General features: G+C 38.4%; 1 protein-coding gene across 6 annotated transcripts in view; it reads right to left on the reverse strand.

The window, feature by feature from the left end:
* Positions 1 to 1,806: 1,806 nt before the first annotated feature.
* The window catches only part of ints2 (integrator complex subunit 2), an 81,363-nt gene continuing 61,755 nt past the window's right edge, over positions 1,807 to 21,414 (reverse strand). For 4 of the 6 annotated variants that reach the window (XM_053241377.1, XM_053241376.1, XM_053241374.1 and 1 more), the window contains 5 exons: positions 18,053 to 18,294; positions 16,686 to 16,793; positions 16,372 to 16,477; positions 16,059 to 16,235; positions 10,541 to 11,839 (listed from right to left, as the gene is read on the reverse strand). In XM_053241377.1, coding sequence (XP_053097352.1) covers positions 11,658 to 11,839; positions 16,059 to 16,235; positions 16,372 to 16,477; positions 16,686 to 16,793; positions 18,053 to 18,294 — 815 coding nt within the window. In that variant the 3' untranslated portion in view covers positions 10,541 to 11,657. Of the gene's footprint in view, positions 2,935 to 10,540; positions 11,840 to 16,058; positions 16,236 to 16,371; positions 16,478 to 16,685; positions 16,794 to 18,052; positions 18,295 to 21,414 lie in introns of those variants that run through there. The other 2 variants (XM_053241375.1, XM_053241379.1) reach the window with 2 other exon arrangements.

Here is a 21,414-nt window from a genome sequence, read left to right on the forward strand (position 1 = left end):
GACCAGATCCGTGTGAAATAATTCAAGCTTTGTTGCAATTTTATGGCTGTAGAGATGAGTGTACACAAATACAGTATACCTCCACCAACCTCTGCCCACCAAGACAGGCAAACAGTTTATATACTGGTTGCAGAGATAGTTACACAAGCTTGCAACCCCTCATGCAGGATTCTTCCACATCAAGCTACACATACTGAAGTCCAGTCCTACTCAGCACCCTTCCATGTCAAAGTACACACACCAAAGCCCACTTACACACAAAAGGCATTAATCATACCAGTGATTAGTTTAAGTAGTACAAATAACTCTCCGGTAGATAAATGCATATTTTATTTCCACATCCTTTCAAGAGAAAAAGAGAACACCATGAACCAGAGAGGGGCTGACAGAGGTGGCACATATCACACACGCACGCTCACACATGCCGGAGCATGACCTTGGAAATTATTGATGAACTTTTGAGGTGAAAGCCCTGAAATATTGGGACAGTGTTTTATTTATTTATTTTTTAATTTTTTTATTGTGTTTTGAAAGCATGCTGAAAAACACCAGCTGGAAAAATAAAGCGAGCCCAAAGCTCTGTCAACGCCTGCCTGTCTCCTTCCCACTCACCTTCACACACACTGGGTTATACATATACCCTAAACTAACCTGGAAAATGGCAGGTTAAATAGATCTAATTATTTGTTTAACCTGTGTTGTAAATGATGTACTGTTTTATTTAACACCTAAAAGCAGGGACAGTTGGTATGAATGGGTGTCTTTTAAGATATAAAAAGAACATATAAGGACATCAATATAAGGTTTCATAGATTATTATTCATAGTGTTAGCAAATGATTGTGAATTATTTTGGATTTTTCTGTAACCAAATGCAACAGCACCACCAAGAGTTGTAAGAAAAATACATGGAACGGTATGAAGAAGCGACAGTGGGGCTAATTTCTTTAGCACATCTGTCATGCCCAGTGATTACACCAGGTGAAATGGTCCATACATTGGGGCTAATATTTTTGAACATACGTCACTGATGCATCCATAACACATCATTAGCAGTGATTAAGACGGTACATGTGACATAGAGTCATGGGTGTAATTATTTAACTGAATGACATAATTCAAAACACAAATAAGTATCTTCTCATCTCTTCTCACTGGCACAGTTCTTCATCTGTATATTCTGGCTCGAACATATATGGTTGGATGTCATTGCACCAGAGTCCAATTACATTTTGGAGTAGGTTCATGTACTTTGTGAAAGTTTAAATGATGTGGTGTGCAGTATTGCCCAGAACAAGTACAATTGTTGGTGTGTTATCAATTCAGACGGAATGAGTTTGGTAGGTGGCAGACGATTCTGCAAGCTGGTTCGACACTGACAAAGCATCATGTGTGCGCACACAACATGTCATCTGAGCTGCTGTGGTTGCAGCACATAAATGATCTTGGTGTTGGCTACTGTTTTCCAGCTTAGCTAGCAAACTTATTTGACGCTTGACACAGAAGCATAAAATGATCATAATATGTGTTTAATTGGATATTGAAACTAAATCAGATACAAGATAGCTAACATGCGAGTGGGATCTTATTTTTATTTCAGTGCAGATCCACTATCTTGGTGAAGTCCAGTAATGCAATGAGTGTGACTGCGTGACTAAAAATTAAAAAACAACAAAAAAAAAGGGATGCATTGATAACTAGTTAAACATAAAATTAAGTAGGAGTTCATGATAGCACACACCAGCAACAATGCTGGCTAGGTGCATGATAAAGGCCAAATCACTTAAAAATCACAGTATCAAAATCACACTTTTATACAGTGTAAAACACTGCATTTTATTTAAAATCATAATCTACAAAGACGTCGTGATTGTGCAAACCTGTAGGTGGCAGACTGCTACAGACAAAACAGGGTTAGTAATGAAGAGAACTTGAGAGTGAAGTGACCTCCTTTCCGTTCTTTTGGTTGGTGGCCACTTTACAGCCAGTCTGTTAGTGCCCTCTTCAGGACCATTTGGTAGGGATTTGGTAGCTCTTGAACTAGTCTTATTCCATTAATTATTAACCATTAAACAATTAATATCTCTCAAAACAAAATTCACCTCCTCATAACTCATAATTGAATGCTGAAGTTGCCAAAACAGATTAAAATGAAAGTATGCTGTTGCTTTTCTCCTTCCAGTAGCTTATATGGAAAGGCAGGAGAGACACATTTGGTAACCGAATCGGTATTGGCAAATACACTATATGGCCAAAGGTTTGTGGACATCTGACCATCACATCCATATGTGGGCCTTCTCCAAACCATTGCCACAAAGTTGGAAGCACACAATTGTATAGGATGTCAATTAAATTCAGTTTTATTTGTATAGTGCTTTTAACAATGGACATTGTCACAAAGCAGCTTTACAGAAATATATAAATTAATTATTGTCACAAAGCAGCTTTACAGAAATATATAAATTCGGGATATAAATTTTATATTTATAAATTTATCCCTAATGAGCAAGCCAGAAGTGATGGCAAGGAAAAACTCCCTGAGACGATATGAGGAAGAAACCTTGAGAGGAACCACACTCAAAAAGGAACCCATCCATATCTGGGTGACAATAGATAGTACATCTATAACTGTATACTATATGGTCAAAAAGTACAAATGTGTAACCAGGAAATTCATTATAGATTCATCTGTTCACTGATGAAGACTTGAGTACAAGTCAAATCAATTGCAGTCCAAAGCCTTCCTGATGGTTTTTGAGTGGTTCACAGTATTATCATGTATTTTTAGGCTGTCCATATGGGGCCATCCTCAGCAGCAGCAGCAGCAGATTTCCAAGTGATGAGAACTCCAACCAGAAGTAGGGCATCAGGATGGATCAGGCAGGTCTGGAGAAGGGGTCAGGATCACTAGTATCTCAGGAGCAGCATGTGTAGCCTGAGAGAGAGAGAGAGAGAGAGAGAGAGAGAGAGAGAGAGAGAGAGAGAGGTGTGGAGAGCAGTGAGGTCCATGAAGATATGGTATGCCAAGGCTAGAAGAACCTGTGGCCTGCACAGAGCCCTGACCTCAACCCCACTGAACAATTTTGAGATGAATTGGCATGCAGACTCTATCCCAGGCCTTCTCACCCAACATCAATGGCTGACATCACTATTGCTCTTGTGGCTTTACAGCAACTTTATATAGTAATATTGTTACTCTTTTGCACTACTGTCATCTGATTCACTTTCTACTAGAAAAGTGTGGTGAAAGGTACTTGCACTGTATTTAAGAAACAAAAGGAAGAATAAAAGAAACCCAAAGCTTTATCAGGAGCTCCAGAACAGACAATGCTATCTCCCTTCTTGTTAGAGTATTACTCGAGTATGTGTCATCTGTTGTAATTTTGTGATGGCTTGGCTCTAGTGGGGCATGTAAATGAAGGGCAGGAGTCTGAGTATTGCAGAGCTGTGATCAGAAGCTTTGTTGAGTGGTGTGGAAGGAACAACCTACAACTCAAAGTTGGCAAGAAAAAAGGAGACGGAGGTGGACTTTAGTGAGACCACCAAGGCACAAATGCCAAAAAGTAGCAAAGACTTCATGAATTTTTTTCCATGTCAAAATTGGATGCATTTTCAATCAGTTTCATGACCTACTACTGGCATCTGATCAGGGTTGTCTCCCCTCCTTTGTTTCTCAGTCTCAATGCAGCTTTGTCTTCTTTATATTATTTTGCTTCTAGCCAGACTAGAAGTTGGAGTTGGGTATTGTATGGCTTTTTCCAGGCTGAGGTCTTGTCTGATTGCTATCAGTTCACTTGGTCACTTTAAGCATTTCCACCACTTAAAAAAAATCTGTGCACACACAGACTAGACTACTCTTCCAGTTTCCCATCTTTGTGCTCATAGATATAAATGCCTAGATGCCACATTGGCTTGGCTGCGATGTGATTAGAATGTTATCAACAGTGCCACACTGGGTTAGAATACAGCAGACTTTGCAGAACAGGTTTTGTGCCGTCTCTCTATTTTGGGAGCGTGTGTTCCTATATTGCTATATCAACAGACCACTGCAAATGTAATCATGGAGTTGAAACAGACTGAAAAAGGAAATCTGGTTTATACCTATCCTTCAAACTATCTTGTGTTCTAGCTATCGTGTTGTAAACAATGTTGGTTAATGTGTATAATATGTATGATCATAAGTAATGAGCATAATATTGTACATGATTTAATTTATTCAAACTAGTCTCAAATACTCAGTGGGCTAAACCATGGGTTAACATTTAGATACTCTGCATTATGGGTTTCGTGTGGTGGGGTGGATGCTTACAAAAAAGAGCATATCTCATGCAAAATAATAGGCACAGTTAAATTTCTTGTTTGTGCTGATTCCTTGGCCCAAACCATGTAAATTTGCCTTTTGAACCATTTAGTCCTAGGATTTTAGTCGTATTGTCACAAATTTGGTGTCAAGTACTCAGTAGGTGGGTAAACTTAATAATTATTTAAAAATTTTCTAAACAATATGGCTGCTACATGCCAATAAATCCAAAGGGGGGTGGAGCTGGTTTACTCAAACAACTGTATTTCATGAATGCCTGGATGGAATTACATAAAAATGCAGGAAAAGATTCTGAGGTGATATGCAAAGGGCGTGGGGCTAAGCTGGCGCTAAGTTAGGGCTAAGTGGGGTTTTGCATCAACCGTAAGTCCGATAGAGCTGAAATTTGATATCATGCATCTATGCATTAATCTGCAAGCAGGTTTTGATTGAGACCGATTTACTTAAAAAACAGGGCTGCCACTGGCCAATCAGCTTTCAACTGGCACAGGCATTTAACATGGTTACCACTGACCTATTATCAAATGGCATTTTCAGGTATGCCCAGTACTATCTGATGCACTGAAATTGGCCACTGGGGGGCACTATTCATGTTTTTGCTTACAAAAATGGGCATATCTCATAAAATAAGAGCCTAGTAACATTTCCTGTTTGTTCTGATTCTGTGGCTCAAACATTATAACTTTACCCTTTTAAATCATTTAGCCATGCCCACTCCAATTTACAGTAATTTGTATAATATTTAAAACCTATTTTTGCAAATGACAAATTTGGTGTCAAGATATTCAGGAGAGTGTGACTCTCAATAATGATCAAAAACATGTTGACATTTGTATTTGTGAACAGTATGGCTGTCATATCCAAAGCAATCCAAGTTGGGCAGAGCGGGTTTACTCAAACAGCTGTACTTCATGAATGCTGGCATGGAATTACACAAAACATGAAATGCATGTATGGGAAAAGATTCTGAGGTGATATGCAAAGTTTGGGGCATAACCATTGAAAAGGACATTAATTTGGGAGTTAATTGAAATAGATATTTCTCAGGAACCAAAATTCCGACTGAGCTGAAATTTTGTGTGCTGCATCAATGTGTTTGTCTGTACCTGGATTTTTAATCATCACTGAATTACTTCAAAAACATGGCTGCCTTCAGCCAGTCAGCTTTCAGGAGGCATTTCACACATCTAGCACTGAGCTATTTTCACAAAACTTCATAAGTATATTCATATATGTCCTCTTTGTTGTTCTATGTACATTGGCAAGGACTGGATGCTGGGGGCACAAAGATCCATTACTGTAACAGGGAATAATTTCTGCTATCATCATATTAAATTCGTCAAATTAATTAAATTTGCCTCCCCTTGTTAAAATTAGTCATGCATGGGAAGAGAAACTTGGATCTTCCTTTTTAGATGACTGGTGGTAAAGGGCTCATGACATAGTCAGCTCCACCTCCTCATGTGCCAGGCTAGCACAAAGTTAGACTTAATAAATTGTTTGACACCAGTGACAAATGTGATACATGCTCTCATTCCCCTGGTCATTCAATCAGTCATATGTTTTTTCTTGTCAAAAGTTAGGTTCAGTTTGGTCCTCTTTTTTGATGTACTTACAAAACCACTACCCCCTCATCCCTTTATCTCCATTTGTGGGATCCCTGAAGATTTCAAATATCTCACCAACAAAGCCAAATTGTATCTTTTGCCTCTCTTGTCACCCGCAGATGCATATGGTTGCCATGGAAGGACCCTAAGCTGCCACCTCCCAGTTTATGGCTAAAAGACTTAATCTCTCTCTTTCTCTTTTTTAAAAAAAAAAAAATAAAATATAAACTTAGCAGTTGTTCTGATATATATATTTTTTTAAATTATGGGACCTGATCATTTCTTGTGTGTACTCCTTTTTGAAGATGAGCTAGATTTCTGACTTCCTTCCCTATTTCAGATATGGAAGTTCATATTTGGGGTGTGGGTGGTTATGGGTTTATGTTTGGGTGAATACACTTGTTTATGTTTGAAGGTGTGCTGGGGTATCTAGCACCAAGACTTTAGCAGCAGATCCTTTAAGTCCTGTAAGTTGCGAGGTGGGGCCTCCATGGATCGGACTTGTTTGTCCAGCACATCCCACAGATGCTTGATTGGATTGAGATCTGGTGAATTTGGAGGCCAAGTCAACACCTTGAACTCTTTGTCGTGTTCCTCAAACCATTCCTGAAAATTTTTTGCAGTGTGGCAGGGTGCATTATCCTGCTGAAAGAGGCCCTTGCCATTAGGGAATACCGTTGCCATAAAGGGTTGATTGGTCTGCAACATTGTTTAGGTAGGTGGTATGTGTAGCATCCACATGAATGCCAGGACCCAAGGTTTCCCAGCAGAACATTGCCCACAGTGATGACACTGCCTCCACCAGCTTGCCTTCTTCCCATAGTGCATCCTGGTGCCATCTCTTCCCCAAGTAAGCGACGCACATGCACCCGGCCGTCTACATGATGTAAAAGAAAACGTGATTCATCAGACCAGGCCACCTTCTCATGGTCACGTGCCCACTGTAGGCGCTTTCTGTGGTGGACAGGGGGCGACCGGTCTCCGGCTACGCAGCCCCACACGCAGCAAGCTGTAATGTCCTGTGTTTCTGACACCTTTCTATCATAGCTGGCATTAACTTTATCAGCAATTTGTGCTACAGTAGCCCTTTTGTGGGAATGGACCAGATGGGCCAGCCTTCGCTCCCCATGCACATCAATGAGCCTTGGGTACCCATGACCCTGTCGCCGGTTCACCGGTTGTCCTTCCTAGGACCACTTTTGGTAGGTACTAACCACTGCATACTGATTTACTTCTTGGAGATGTCAAAGTCGCTCAGATCCTTACACTTGCCCATTTTTCCTGATTACAACACATTAACTTCGAGAACTGACTGTTCACTTGCTGCATAATATAACCCACCCTTTGACAGGTGTCACTGTAACGAGATAATCAGTGTTATTCACTTCACCTGTCAGTAGTTTTAATGTTTATGGCTGATCGGTGTATACACTTTGTCTAGCTTTCAAAGCATTCAGTAAAAATACTAAAAAATGAAATGTTATAATCACAATGCTGTTGAATTGTCAACTCTGATTGGTAAAAGGGTGTGCATTATTTTTGCATTATTCAGGGCTTGGACAATAGCTCTGGCTGTCAGAAGAATGATATTTATGTTTATGCACTTGTTCAAGTATTGTACTTTATTGTGCTTGTTTAATTTTTTTCTATAATATATATAACATATACACTGCCCTCCAAAAGTTTGGAAACACCCTAAGCAAAGTGAGGTTTTGGACAATATCAGCATTAATCTTTATCATTTCCTGGTGTAAATGCATTAAAGTAACTTGTCATTATCACTAAAGATAATAACAATAATTGTTATTTTTATTACATAATAATGGCAATATATACACATCAAAGTCAGACATGCCCCATGGGTAGCTGTGATACCTGATTACTGCTCTAAACCTGGCCAATGTTTTTTAAAGGTTTTTGGGTCAGCACACCTTAAACAGCTTTATGACTGATTGCCAATTAAGTCAAACAGCTTGTAGCCAGTCAAATGACTTGTTTGACTGGTTTTATAGAGAGTGTTCATGTCTTTCTTGAGAAGATGGCCAGGTCGAAGCAGCTTTCTCTAGAAACATGTCAGTCTGTAATAGTTCTAAGGGATGAAGGCTATTCAATGCGAGATATAGCCAAAAAGTTAAAGATTTCACTGAAAGGTGTCTACTACTGTTTGGATTGGAAGGCAAAGTCTGGGTCCAATAAAGACAGAAAGAGGAGTGGAAGACCAAGATGTACCTCTTCTAATGAGGACAAATATGTGAGAGTGTCCAGCCTTCGAAAACAGATGCCTAACTTGTCCAGAGCTGACAGCTGAGCTTAACAGTACACGTGATGTACCAGTGTCATGTTCTACTGTCCGTCGGAGACTTCAACAAGCAGGTCTGCATGGCCGTGTATCAACTAAGAAACCACTGTTAAATTTAAACAATAAAAGAAAGAGACTGCAGTGGGCAAAGAAGTACAGAAACTGGACAGCAGACGATTGGATGAAGGTGCTTTGGACAGATGAATCCAAGTTTGAAGTTTTTGGCTCGAAGAGGCGATTTTACGTGAGGCGCAGAGTTGGTGAGAAGATGTTAGATGCCTGTATCACACCCACTGTGAAACATGGAAGTGGCAGTGTAATGGTCTGGGGCTGTTTTGGAGCAGGAAAAGTTGGTGACCTGTATCGTGTCCAAGGAATATTGAACCAGCATGGATACCACAGCATTTTACAGTGACATGCTATTCCATCTGGTCAGCGCCTTATTGGTCATTGCTTCATCTTTCAACAAGACAATGACCCAAAGCATACTTCCAAGCTGTGCAAGTCATATCTGGAGAAGAAACAGTCAGCCGGTGTCTTGTCTATCATGGAGTGGCCTGCCCAATCACCTGACCTTAACCCCATTGAGCTGCTATGGGAGGAACTGGACCGTGATGTCCGTAAGAAGTGTCCAACCAGTGTGAATCATCTTTGGGCAATCCTCCAGGAGGCTTGGGGTAATATATCAAGTCAATGTTTGAATAAACTGACTGCTCGGATGCCTAGAGTATGTAGAGCTGTAATAGCTGCTAATGGGGATTTCTTTGATGAATCCAAAATTTGAGTATTTTTCTATGTTATGTTCATGTTTATGTTCATAAACTTTTTATTTAATAAAATATGTTTTCATAGTTTGTATTGTCCCTTATTATCAATGCAAAATGGTCACTAACTAAAGAGGATTTATGCTGATATTGCCCAAAAACCCTATTTTGTTCAGGCGTTTCCAAACTTTTGGAGGGCAGTGTAAGTTCTATAACATTAAATGTAAATAACAGTTAAAAAGTGCAATGTTTTATAATAAATTAAAATTTGTAACTGATGGCAAATTCCTGTGGCATAAGCTGAATAACACACTTAAGACCATGTTGTTATAAGAAAATAATCCACTTTGGGGTGGTAACAGTAATTATGTTATTACATATTTTCAATTCTGATAAAATTCTGATAAAAAGTGTTTTCATAAAATATTCCTTCTTCATGTAACACATATTGATATGCAAATGATTGTGATGACTCAATGAATACACAAAGTAGTCCATCAGTTTTTGAGCATGCATTAGCAACTTTCCCCTGAAAAGAGCTGGCAGCCCTGCTTGGCCTAATTCAGCATAAATATACCAAATAAACTTTGGGTTGCAAGGTAGGAACACTAAACAGATGTTAATGATCAAATCAAGGCATGAAATACATTATAACTGTGTTCTCATATGAGTGCACTATTTCCTGTATACTGCATGAGTATGCTTAAGGAAAACATCAGTCTGATTCAATGACATACAAACAGTCAAAAATCAGTCTCTCACTGTGTCTCAATGGCCCAAAAATGCACATACACAGGCACTATCTGGCCAACTGAGCATATCATCCAATACGATTCGTTTGTGTTTCAAGTACGATTAAAGTACTTACGATTAAAGGTCTGATGGTTTCTGATAAATATGTTCATTTCTCTGAAAGCAGACTTTAGCTAGACAAGCTTAGTGGGTTGCAGCATGGTGCTCATGCATCACAAGTAATCTCCATGGCACAATGGTAAAATAAAATCTGATGATTTCTGATGAACAGTATAAATATTGACATTTATTTGAAAGCAGACATTACATAGACAAGCTTGGTGGGTTGTGGCAGGCTGCGAATGCATCACAAGTATAAACACCCAGTGTTTAATATTTAGTTAGGTACTGACTAAATCCTGAGGATTTAGTCAGTACCTGAGAATTAAATCCTGATACAATGCCTAAATAAACCTGCATTCCTGTCTACAACACTGTCTTTGATTACACCTACTCAGCAACAACATAAAGTAATGAGAAAAATAGAACCAGATTGACATAACATTATCCTTTCCTATTAAAGCCTAAATGTTAATTGCTATGGTTCAATCAGTAACTGTAAAGAATGTGTTTTCAGCTCTTAATGGGGACCTGAAAACACCATTTTAAACTGCTTTAATCTTTTTAGTGGCATGAGATCCACATTTCATATTACTGTCTAATACAAGAATATTTAGAACATCAACTGCAGTATATTAGGAATGGAGGCTCATATAAATTCAGTTTGAACCCACAGAAAAGCAGCACCGCCTCTGCTCTGTATTTTTAGAAGGATTTTTATTGTAGTACAAAAAATGCAATGAGAGGAAATACTTGTTTGTTTGACACAGATCTCCTGAATTTTCTGAATTTTAATGGAGCTAACAGTCCTTGAACCACATAAAATTCATCACAAACAAAACAAAATGTTTTGATCGATTATATCTTAGACAAAATAGCTGTGAAAATATATACATGACAGCCCCCCCACCCAATCAACCTTTGATCCCATGACCCCCACCCAAGTATATTTCAGATCTGTGGGCACAAACAAGGCAACTAATTGAGCACATCTTAAACAGAGTAATAACACTTAAAATACAGTGGATAAATGAACCTCTGAAAAGACCAATATGATAGAAATCGGGCATGGTAATAAGAACTTTGTCAATCCATAAGTGCTGTACAGGGCCGTTGTTTTACAGTGTATTAAGAGTGGCTGGAAATAAAGAATTTCTCAATTTCCATATTAAACTATTCTAGGAGGCAAATGTAAACACAATTCCCAAACAAAATATCAAATGCTTCATCTTAATTTAAACTAGAAAGTCACAGTACCAAAAAAAAAAAAAAAAAAAAAGTGGAAGCTTAAGTGGAAAGGTAATGAAGAAAAATGTGTTTTGTTTCAAAACAATCAAAATCACACAAAGTGATTCTGTTTTCATCATTTTTCAAATCTAAGGCAGAAGAAAATGACTTGGAGCAAGGAAAATATTCTTTGTAACACAGTCTAGAAAACAAACCAATAACATCTGGCCATCACTGAATGCCAGCTATTTTGCCAAAGCTACTTTTCAGGTGAGTGGTTCTTTATGCTCTGTATAGTCCCTGTATAGTCAAGATATGTCAACAAATGTACTGTACTTCAAAAAATAGTAAAATCATCCTTGTAAAAAAATAATAAATTTCAAGGACCAAGGTCATTTTGTTTCAATGTTACTATATGCTCTCTTCACTAATTTGCTTTAACATTATATTATTTGTACTAATTATGATTTTATGTTTAGTAACTGCAAGATGTGTTTATCACATCAACATAATACTCCATGTCAGTTACATATAATATTAGCTCAAAAAAAGTCCCTCATGTCTTTCTAACTTTGTCTTACTTTTTCTTTACAATCCCTGGGTACTGGTGCTAATGATGTCCAGGAAGGTAGCTTCTATACAGTAACACAGCTGGACATCTGGGTCAGCTCCACACAATCCTTCAGCAGATCTCTTAGGCACAGCCACTTTGAACAATCCCACATGTGGCCCCAGTGAATTCTGTGTCCTCTCCCTCAAATAATGTAGCCCTAAGAAAACAAGATGACCAACTATGAACCAACCTAAAATGCATCACTGGGTTTATTTTAAAAAAATCTCCAACAGAAAGACCCTTATGTGGCACAAGGACACTAGGAAAGCACAAGTGTACAATAAAGATGATTTCATGCAAGAAAACAAAATTCTAGATGGTTCACAAAAAAATTCAAAAGACTGGAATAGTCATAAAGTACATGCAACCAAAGAATATACAATATAAATTAAATGTTTAGAATTTCTGTATTTGTCATATATAAAAAGATTTGGTGATGTAATATTGACATCATACAAATTCTCATTATGGGAAAATTTTAAAAACAAACACAGCTTTACAAAAACTATTAATATATTTTACTCTGCCAAATTAATACACAAAAACAAACAGACTAACAATGAATTGAAAAACATTTTTACATTCTGAAAACATTTAATTACTGACACACTTCTTAATTTCTTTCAATATTTTCACCTGTTTCAGACAGAATTGGATATATTTCTTAGGATTATTAGTTTAAATAGTAGATTGTGATAATTACAATATGGAGGCCTCTGTTCAGAACAATTATTATAGTAATGAAAGTCCCAGTAAAAACAGCATACATTATTATACATACATTAACATTTTTACAATGTCCATTATAAAACTGTTCCAGTACATAAAAACTGGTATGGTCTGATGAGACCAAGGTAGAACTTTTTGGGCACAATTCTAAATGATGACAGCTTATCAACCAAAGAACACCATACCCATGGTTAAGCATGGTTATAGCAGCATCATGCTATTGGGTTGCTTCTCTTCCGCTGGGAATGGGGCTCTAGTCAAGACAGGGGGAATCAGGAATAGCTCCAAATACCAATCTATTTTGGCACAAAAACTGCAGGCCTGTTAGACTGCTGAAGGTGAAGAAAAATTTCATCTTCTAGCACGATAATTACCCAAAGCACAAATCCAAGTCAACAAAGGAATGGCTTCAGAAGAAGAAGATCAATGTTTTAGAATGGACCAGTCAGAGCCCAGATCTAACTCCTATCAAAACCCTGTGGAATGACTTGAAGAGGGCTGAGCATTGGAGATGCCCTCACAATTTAACAGATCTGGAGCATATTTGCAAGAAAAAGTGGAATAAAATGTGCTAAGTTGATAAGAGTCTTACCCAAAAAGACTGAGTTCTGTATTACAAGCAAACAGTGCTTTAAGAAAGTATTAGTTAAGGGGTGTGCACACTTGTGCAACCAGGTTATTGTAAGTTTTTTCGTTTTCTATTTTTACATTTCTATTTGTTTTTCACTTGAATTTTATTGGTTGCTATATCACATTAAAGGTGGAAATAGATCTGACATGATTTGACTTTCCCCTCTGAAAGTATTGGAATGGCAAGTTCAATTCTTTTGTTTTTGCTATACACTTAAGTGTTTGAGATCAAAAGATTAATATGATGAGATAGAGTAGAAATTCAGCCTATAAACTGACAGACAGAATGTTTCTGTACACTTCTGAAGTCATTCTGCTACCACCATTATGAGTTACATCTTCAATAAACATGATTATTGAGCTCGTTCCAGAAGCAGCCATGTAAGCCCACTACCTCCACCGTGCTTGACTGATGAGATCATAGATTTGGATCATGAGCAGATCCTTTCTTTCTCCAAACTTTGGCCTTTCCTTCACTTTGGTAGAGGTTAATCTTGGTTCCAGAGCTTTTGTGGCTCCGATTCTTACTGCTAATGGGTGGTTTGCATCTTGTGGCCTCTATATATTTCTTCTCTAAAAGTCTTCTTCGAAGACTGGATTGTGATACCTTCACCCCTGCCCTGTGGAGGTTGTTGGTGAAAACTGACTGTTGTTTTTGAGTTTTTCTGCATAACTCTCACAATGTTCCTGCCATCAACTGCTGTTGTTTTGCTTGACTGACCTGTTCTATGTCTGGTTGTTAGTACAACGGTGGTTTCTTTCTTTTACAGAATATTACAATTTGTTTATCGGCTATGCCCAGTGCTTGTGCAATGGCTCTGATTGATTTTCCCTCTTTCCTCAGCTTAAAAATGGCTTGCTTTTCTCCCATAGACAGTTCTCTGGTCTTCATGTTGGTTTATTCTTTTGAACAACAAATGCAGTCTGCACAGGCAAAACCCAGGGCTCAAACCAAAAGTAGACATTCAGAGCTATTAATTGTTTAAACAATCAATCCAAGAAACACCTGTAAGTCACAAGTTCCAATATTTTTGATCACTTGAAAAATGGCTAGGGACAAACAAAAAAGTCGTTTAACACATCTGTCAGGAAATGAAAGCTGAAATTCTAACCCATCATCTCATATTCATCTTTTGATTTCAAACTCAAATATCTTCAGTGTATAGCAAAAACAAAAGAATTGACCTTGTCGTTCCAATATTTTTGAAAGGGACTGCATCTTGGTTTCATTTTGTTACATCACAAAAACCTGCACTTTTAACAGGGGTGTGTAGACTTTTTATAGCCACTAAAAGGGCGCGCCAGTTTAGTGTGGATAAAATAGGAGCTTGTTTATGCACATTCTGAAACATTGCAATAGCAGAGCACTACAAAAGGCTTTCATAGTAATACTGTCTACATGAGCTTTGATGGATAGACTGGCATCAAAAGTCACGCTAACGTTTTTCACTGATGACAATGCAACTGATGATGCAAAGGCCATCAAGAGTAATCTATATAATCAGATGCTTAATTTTAGCATCTGAATTTCAGCAGCTAAAACGCAAAGAAAACAACCTTTCATAAGGCATTCCTATGTGACATGCAAATCCTACAGATGAAAAATCCGTAGTAGTAGAGAGCAATTTAGTGAAAGTTTGATACGTTGACATACATCATATGATTTTCAAAGAACATCGATATTCATTGTATATAGGGTGCTGAAAAATAAGTTGTATGTGAATGTTTTTTTCTGTTAGACTGGATGAGGAGGTTGTTTGCATTTAGTGTGACTTTGGAGGCAGAAAATAAAGAGAAGGGGAGCTTGGGGCTCCTGAGTGGTGCAACAGAAAAGTGATCGCCCTATCATCTGGATATTATGAGTTCAAATCCTTAAAATGCCACAGCCATCTGTGGCCAGGAGTCCAAAAGAACAGGCTTTGCTCTCTGGGTAGGACAGATGGCATAAAAAATTAAAGATGTCATAGATCTCCTTCCATTCACTCACCAACTAGACTAATTTTTCTATGGGCACATTGTCCTCCAAAAAAATCTACCGGCAGCACCTTTTAAAAGTCTGGGAGCCCCTGATGACTGGTTTGAGAACCACTGGACTAGAGTAAACAAAACTTTGTAGCTGGTAAGGAAACCATTTGAATCATCAATGTGCAGTCTGAAGGGAACTACTGTTTGATAAACCACAGATTCTGATTTCAATTCTATTCTATTTGTATAGCACTTTTAACAATGGACACTGTCACAAAGCAGCTTTACAGAAATATATAAATTATTACAGGATATACATTTTAAATTTATAAATTTATCCTTAATGAGCAAGCCAGAGGCAACAATGGCAAAGAAAAACTCCCTGAGATGATATGAGGATGAAACCTTGAGAGGAACCAGATGCAAAAGGGAACTCATCTGGGTACACCGGATAGTGTGATCATATATAATTTCCCTTCTATAACTGTATACTATATAGAATTCACTTTGATAGCATTGCTGCATTTTTTTCATGTAGCCAAGGAATCTAGAGTTGTTAAAACCATCATCACTGGTGATATTGCAATGTTTCTAGTAAGTGAGGTAACTGCGATCACAACACCCCCTCGTAAACAAGACAAAAAAAAATCATAACATTTTTCAAATACAGAGTTGATTAAACCATTAATAGCACAGTGGCAACTATTTTAGGATATGATTTGATCTTATACATAGGAGCTTTCTGAGGTTTAGGAGCTGTATTAACACTCACATTAACACTTAGTTACTTAGCACTCAGACAGGAAAAAATATGGAATATTAAAATAATGACATTTTTAAAAACTCTCCAAAATTGTCCAGTTATAAGCTACTTTTATCTTTTGACCTTTTGTGAATACTGGCCCATATACATTACATGCAGTTCATCCCCTTTAATTCTTTTACTCCAATTTTATGAGCTGGTATATAAATATAAGCCTAATGTTAAACCAATGTTTAAAACAAACAGCAGGAAAAAAAAAATAGTGTATGAAAATTCACTGTAAACTTACTGGCAATAAATGGGTCAATGTCCCGGGCTTTAGCAGCAACGTCAGCAGCACACACCTGGCCTAGTTGCACCAGCAGGGATGCTACGTCATCATAGAGTGGAGGAAAAGCCCAGCAAATGGACACCAAACATGGTAAGGTGGGCATGAAGAAAGCAAAGCGCTTCGCACGTGTTAGGACTGGGTACAGGGACAAAAAAAGCATTTCAGAGGTACATATTTATAGACTGTTGCGATGTTGAGCAAAGACCAATGAAGGGCAGCAATAACATCATAACACGAAGAACCGAAGAAAAAACAACAAATGTCTGCTTACTTGTGAGCAGAGTACCCATCACGCTGATAGCAAGGCGTGCCACAGTGAGGGATTTAGGCAGAGCATACTGTGTGCAAAGGTGAGACAGAAGCTGGATCGCAAAGATCTGAGAGGAAAAAATACTATCATCAGGAGACACAAAACCAAGCCCTACATTTTAAATAATGATAGAGCTAAGCCTTACCTTTTCATATAGTACCTACAATACCTATTTTTTTCACATAATTTATTTTGGAACAAAATATTTCATTTTAAGTCACACAGATGAAAGGCTGAACAAATGGAAAGGAGAATGGATAGATGTGACAATCTACCTGTTTCTCAAGCTGAGGCTGTGCCAAGAGCTCAGGAATAAAGTCCAAACAGATGTGCATAGAAGGAATGCCAGCTACAGTCAGAGGAAGCAGAGCCTGAGGATAACCCTGCAAAGAAGAGCCAAACATTAAGCATAAAAAAAATTTAAAATAGATGTGACTGAATATAAGAACTAGGCCTAATTTTTAAAAAAATACACCTAGGCCCTTCATTTAGGCTCTTGTTTTACCAATACCAGGTACGTCTCAGCTGTGTTTGTGTATGCTCTACTGTCTGGAGAAAGTGCGACAGTCCACTTCAATCTGTTTTGGCAACTCAATCATTCAGTTATCAGTTATGAGTAGGTGAATTTACATTTCAGGGAACTTTTTTCCTTTTTTATTATTCTAGCCTTTTCTATTATTATATAGCCTAGAGCCACCAGATTCCCCTGCCAATAATCATGCCCCTCTCAGCCAAGCCTAGTGTACACTCCTGTTCACTAATTGCTTAAATGTTTATGCCATGAAAAGGGCACTAATACAATGGACTGGATGTAAAGCACCAAATCATAATCATAATCATGATATCTTTGTATTACTAGGCTCGTTCTTTATAATGTTAGTGAGTTCATTTTAAGTAAAGTGCATTAGCTAGCTACAGTATATTAGTTACCTTGGATCAAGCATGGTTATAGTGGAGAAACATGAGCATTGTTTCACATTAGAAAGGTGCTTCTGTAAAGCTGTGAGTAAAGTATGTTTCACTGTCTTTATTGTGTTGGAATCCCTTGTTGTCAAGGTCTGATAGTGTTGATTGCTGCTGAGTTTTTATGTTGGCAAGATGTTTTATCAAGTTACATTCATTGTGTAATATTTTCACAGACCAGAGTTTGTGGTCTGCTTTGCTTTGATTGCTATCATCGTGAAATACAGCCAGATCACTTTCATTTTGTATGAACTGTTCATTTGTGTGACAACATACACTAGACTTACATAGTATCACATAGTATCACCTGGTTGTCATAATAATACAAATCATTTTAAATAATAATGTTTATGGCCATCAATCTACACACAGTAACAAATGAAAAAGATTTTTATAATTTTTTTTGCAAGTTTATTAAAAAAAAAAAAAAAAAAAAAAAAAATCAAAAACTGGATCTCTAAATCTAAACTTCTCACCTAGATAAATATTCAGACTATTTATTCATTACTTTGTAGAAATTATCTAATTAAATCAATAATACAATAGTGTGTGCAAAAAGTACTTTCTGAACCTACTGTACATTATATTTTATTCATAAGCCATTTTATAAAAGCACTTTAGGTGTACAAGAAGAGGTTTCCCACCACTGTTATAACTCTCTGATAACTGGAGACATTACCTGAAAGTGCACTAGTTTGGCGATGTTGGGATCTGCAATAAACATCTGATGCAGCAGAGAGCAAATGAGGCACTGTACTTCCCTGATGTCACTGAGCAATCCCCCCTCGGCCCCCTCTTCAGCCCCCACTGGTCGCCCTTCAGCCTGCTGTGACCAGCAGGGGGCCCACTGGGATCCTGCTTTTCCCTTCTCCCTTTCAGGAAGAATTGAAGCAGACTGAACATTCCTCATCAAACAGGAACCTATAAAGTACAAAAAATAAAAAAAAAAATGTTCATAAACAGGAACACTTTATATTACACATATGTACTGTACATACACACATTCATCTGGAAATTTATGTGTATCTACCCATAATTAATCAATTTATCAAGTAATGGTGTGGCAGTGTGTGGTGGTATAAATTTAGCAGCATAGCAGTACTGCACATGGAAAAAGATGATTATGACTATAACTGTACACCTATAAGTTTGACCAAACGATGTTTAAAAACATCAAACCCTGTCAATCTTGATGCACTTGATGCACCAAGCTTGATGCCACATACAATATAACGCACTATGTTAGTGTAACTGGTGTGTTGAGAATAAACCACCACCCAAACAACATCTAGTCAACAGTAGTTTATGACTTCACTGACAGCCATGTTGCTTGTAATGTGGGACGTGGGCAGCAGATTTGGAAAAATGAAGAAGGTTTTATATTTAAAAAAAAAAAAAAAAAAAAAAAAAAAAAAAAGCCTGACCCAAGTTCTTAACACAACTATCAATTCAATTCAATTTTAATTGTTCAGTGCTTTTAACAATATACTGTCACAACGCAGTTTTACAGAAATCCAGGTGTAGATTTAGATTTATACAGGAGGCAACAGGTAATCCAAATAAAACCAAGCATGCCCTTAATCTGTCTCACTAAAAATTGAAAAAAATATATATATTCAGTGTAAACTTTGCCAGATAACATGAAAAAATAAACAATATCATTCACAGATTTACTGTATCTGAATCACAAATGCCTCATAGGCCATCGTAGAGAAGGCTCTATGGTGTTCTTCCATGGGAGACTACCCAGTGTGGATCGCTCCACCAACAGCGCACTTTGTCAAAGGACTAATGGCGTAGCACAATTTAGAGGACCAATGTCATTGCACATTTAAGCGTCACACAATTCCCCTTATGTTTGTACTACAAAGTTGAGTTGCAGAGTGAGATGTATATGAAGTGCATCACACTTCTCCAAAATCGTGACTGTGCATTTCCTTATTTCATCGAGTGTAATTTATGTCCCTATTAGGACTGCATTTGTTGTTAATCTACCGATGAGTTTGTCTAATTGCAACAAACCAGTAATACCAACATATTAATGAGTGTAAAACTTAAGCTATCCTTTGTTCTCTTACTTCTAGAACCACACACACTCACACAGCTACTCCCCTACGCATGCCTGCCCGGTGTGTATATTTTTTGCTCCTGAAGTCTAGGTGGCCCAGGCTGATGTACAAAAAACTTACTAAAGGAATTTAAAAGAGATTGCACTTAGTTGACACTATAGTATTCAACTCTAGAAGAGTAATGATTTATATTCTCACTATCCAGTGTCACCCAGAAAGAATGGACTCTCTTTTGTGTCTGGTTCCTGATTTTGTTCCTCATATTGTCTCTGGGAGTATTACCTGGCCATCATTGCCTCTGGCTTACTCATTAGGGGTAACTCTAAATTGTCAAAAGTGCTATATAAATAAAATCAGATTGAACTGAATTGATTTGATGACACCAATTTCCTTGTCCTGACTGTCACCTATGCTGTTGACTTAATTTCCCAAACCTAGGTCCGGGAAATTAAGTCAACAGCATGGGTGGTGTTGGTCCATATGTTGGTCCATCACGCAGAATCCAGTCATTAACATGGCTATCTCAAGACTGGGTGTGAATTTAACAACTATGCTATCTCAGCATCCAGTGTGAACGGTACAAATGCACTGATACCTAGATAACTACGTGGTGGAATATAAAGGTCATAAAATGACAACTTCAGAGCATATCCCAAGACATGAACCTGATAGTCTACAGTTTAGTCCTGCCTGGAGCACTACTACTTTAACTCGTGCAGTACATCCATGTGAAGCCATTGTTCAACAGGAATTAGAGACAGCAAAGCAGAGTGAGACAGGAAGTGGCAAACTGAACTGTTAGAGTTTATCATGCAGTTCCAGCAATCTGTCCTCAGGTCAGTCATCTAAGACAGCTGCTGAGCACCTGCTCCCTTACCCCATTCAGTGAGGATAGATGGACTGATGTATGTTCCAGTCCATGTCCCTCCTACTCCCTGATCTTACAACCACCGAAGGGAGCATCGTGCTCAAAGAGCAGGTGCGTCAAACCTTACTCATAGTCTAGGTGACCTAACAATACATCCAGCGCATACATTGCCAATCAAGCATTCTTGTGAGTGATCATGTAAGGGTGTCCAATACTCAGTTACAGCAGCCATCTCATCATCTAGGATTTGAGTTATCCTCAGAGCAGAAACCCCCCTTGCTCATTCAGTTCATTGCCACCCAACTCAGGTCCTGCCAAACACAATATTCCATTCAAGAAAGAGCCTGGCACATTTTATCAGCTCCAATCTCAGCCAGCACCTTCCATATTCTGCCAAGTAAACTCTGGGGTCTCTGCATCATATCCTGATATTCCATACATGCCAGCACCTCTGAATGGGGGAAAAAAGATGCTACCCTTCCAGATTTAGATTTCAAGCACAGAGGATAGAGTGCAGTTAAGGTGCTGGCTTACAAAGCCCCACAGTTATGGAACAGCCTTCCACTTAGTGTTCGGGGCTCAGACACAGTCTCAGTGTTTAAGTCTAGGCTGAAAACGTATCTGTTTAGTCAAGCCTTTAGTGAATAGTTTTCTTAGGTACAGGGGCAGGTCTGGAGGGTTCACAGGCATAGAGTGTTTTGGTGAACTGGGATGTTTGGATGCTGTCGCCCCCCAACTCTCACACGTTCAGGTTTGTCGACTGTGGAGTGGCTGGCTGACTTATGTCCCAGGGTGCCCTCATGTCCGTGTTAGCTTCTGGATCTCCCTTTTAGTTATGCTGTCATAGCTAGTCCTGCCGGAGTCCCTGCTTGCACTCTGCACGCAAAGTACATTGTCCTTAACCATTAGAAGACAAAAGCTTACCTAACTATCTCTCCCTCTCTCACACACTCTCTGTCGAGCTACACATGCTACTTCTGAGATGCCAGTGATCCTGACCCTTTCTGCTCCTCCTCGCTGCCTGACCCATCCTGATGCCCCTTCTGCTCCTCCTTGCTGCTTGACCCATCCTGATGCCCTACTTCTGGTTGGCGTTCTCATCGG

This window comes from Pangasianodon hypophthalmus, chromosome 17, assembly GCF_027358585.1.
Source record: "Pangasianodon hypophthalmus isolate fPanHyp1 chromosome 17, fPanHyp1.pri, whole genome shotgun sequence".
Lineage (NCBI taxonomy): Eukaryota > Metazoa > Chordata > Actinopteri > Siluriformes > Pangasiidae > Pangasianodon > Pangasianodon hypophthalmus.